The 1277-nt window shown below is 36.6% G+C and overlaps 1 protein-coding gene across 1 annotated transcript; it reads right to left on the bottom strand.

Annotated features, from left to right (window-relative positions):
- Positions 1 to 311: 311 nt before the first annotated feature.
- On the bottom strand, positions 312 to 1277 carry LOC144629705 (histamine H2 receptor-like). The gene has a single exon (XM_078487928.1). The coding sequence runs from the start codon at positions 1275 to 1277 to the stop codon at positions 312 to 314; it is 966 nt and encodes a 321-aa protein (XP_078344054.1).

The raw sequence follows: 1277 nt of genomic DNA, 5'->3' as shown, positions 1-1277 counted from the left end.
GTTCCATTGCTACTACTGGACACATATTCATGTTAATAAACGTTCATATCTTGCAACACAAAAAATTAAATATATCTCATACCTTTGTTATTTACAATTTCCTGTGCCTTTGGACTACTTGAAGTATTTGCTATGAATACTCTTAATCTCTAGAAGAAAATTAACTAAGATCAACAAACAGTCTTTGCTTAACGAGGAGCTTGAAAAGTTTTGTAAATTTTACAATTGGGCAGTAAAAACTATGTTGAATAAATTACTTATGCAATAAACATGTATAATCTCATATGATCCACGTTATTAAAAAAATTCCTTTAGCTTTGCCTGCAGAACAACGTTTTTACCCCATTACGGATATCATTCATTCTCCAAAGATAAAGACCTGGGTTGAGTGACGAAGACAAAAATAAAAGAACCTTTGACACCCTGATGGCCACGGCTACTTCAAAATTATTTGGTATACCAATATACAAGCCACTAGAGACAACGAAAGGAATAAAACAGAACGAAAATAACACTACAATATACAATATGGAATCTACAGATTTCTTGTACTTCGCAAGGTCTATTGCTTGTCGGCCAAAATTCTGGGATGTTTCGTTTGCTTGGACTTGCTGTTGGTGATGACGAATAATTCGGTAAACTTTGAAATAGGCGAATGACGTAGTAAGATAACAAGAAAACAACAGTGTCATAGCCATTGCGTAAATATGTGTTTCATAAGTTTCATTTCCATTCAGTAAAACGCGGTAAACAATTATGGGAATCGGAATCAGTAACAATATGATAACAGTAAAACATCCATGACGCGATGTAACCAATGATCGTCGAGACATGTGCAGCCATCGTTCAATAGATATGAGTGTTATAAGTAGAACCGTGATGGAAATAAAATAGATAGCACTGCTATCGCCAATTGTGTCTAAGGTGATATAAAGCAGTGACCTATCGTACTGGTCTCTAGAGTTTGCTACATTCGTCAAAGTGGCTGCGGCGCTGAAAGGCTGAGCGATAAGTCCTGTAAACAAGTCAGTGAACGCTAATCCACTCAGAAGAATATGGAATAGTGTTCTCACAAACGTCTTCTTCCAAATTGCCGCCAAAATCAAGGCATTTCCAGCTACTGCTATCGGTGATAATACAGCGATAACTGTAGCAGAAGTTAACCGTGCCGAATTTGTAGTCCAATCTGCATTGGTAGAATTGTTAGGAGAGGAATTTGTAGCCCAATCTGAAACGGTAGAATTTTGTGAAAAAGAGGTTTCTGTGTTACTGAACAT

The sequence above is a fragment of the Oculina patagonica genome, chromosome 11, assembly GCF_052425735.1.
Source record: "Oculina patagonica isolate OP01 chromosome 11, crgOcupat, whole genome shotgun sequence".
Classification (NCBI taxonomy): Eukaryota; Metazoa; Cnidaria; class Anthozoa; order Scleractinia; family Oculinidae; genus Oculina; species Oculina patagonica.
This window is presented reverse-complemented; position numbering and strand designations above follow the sequence as displayed.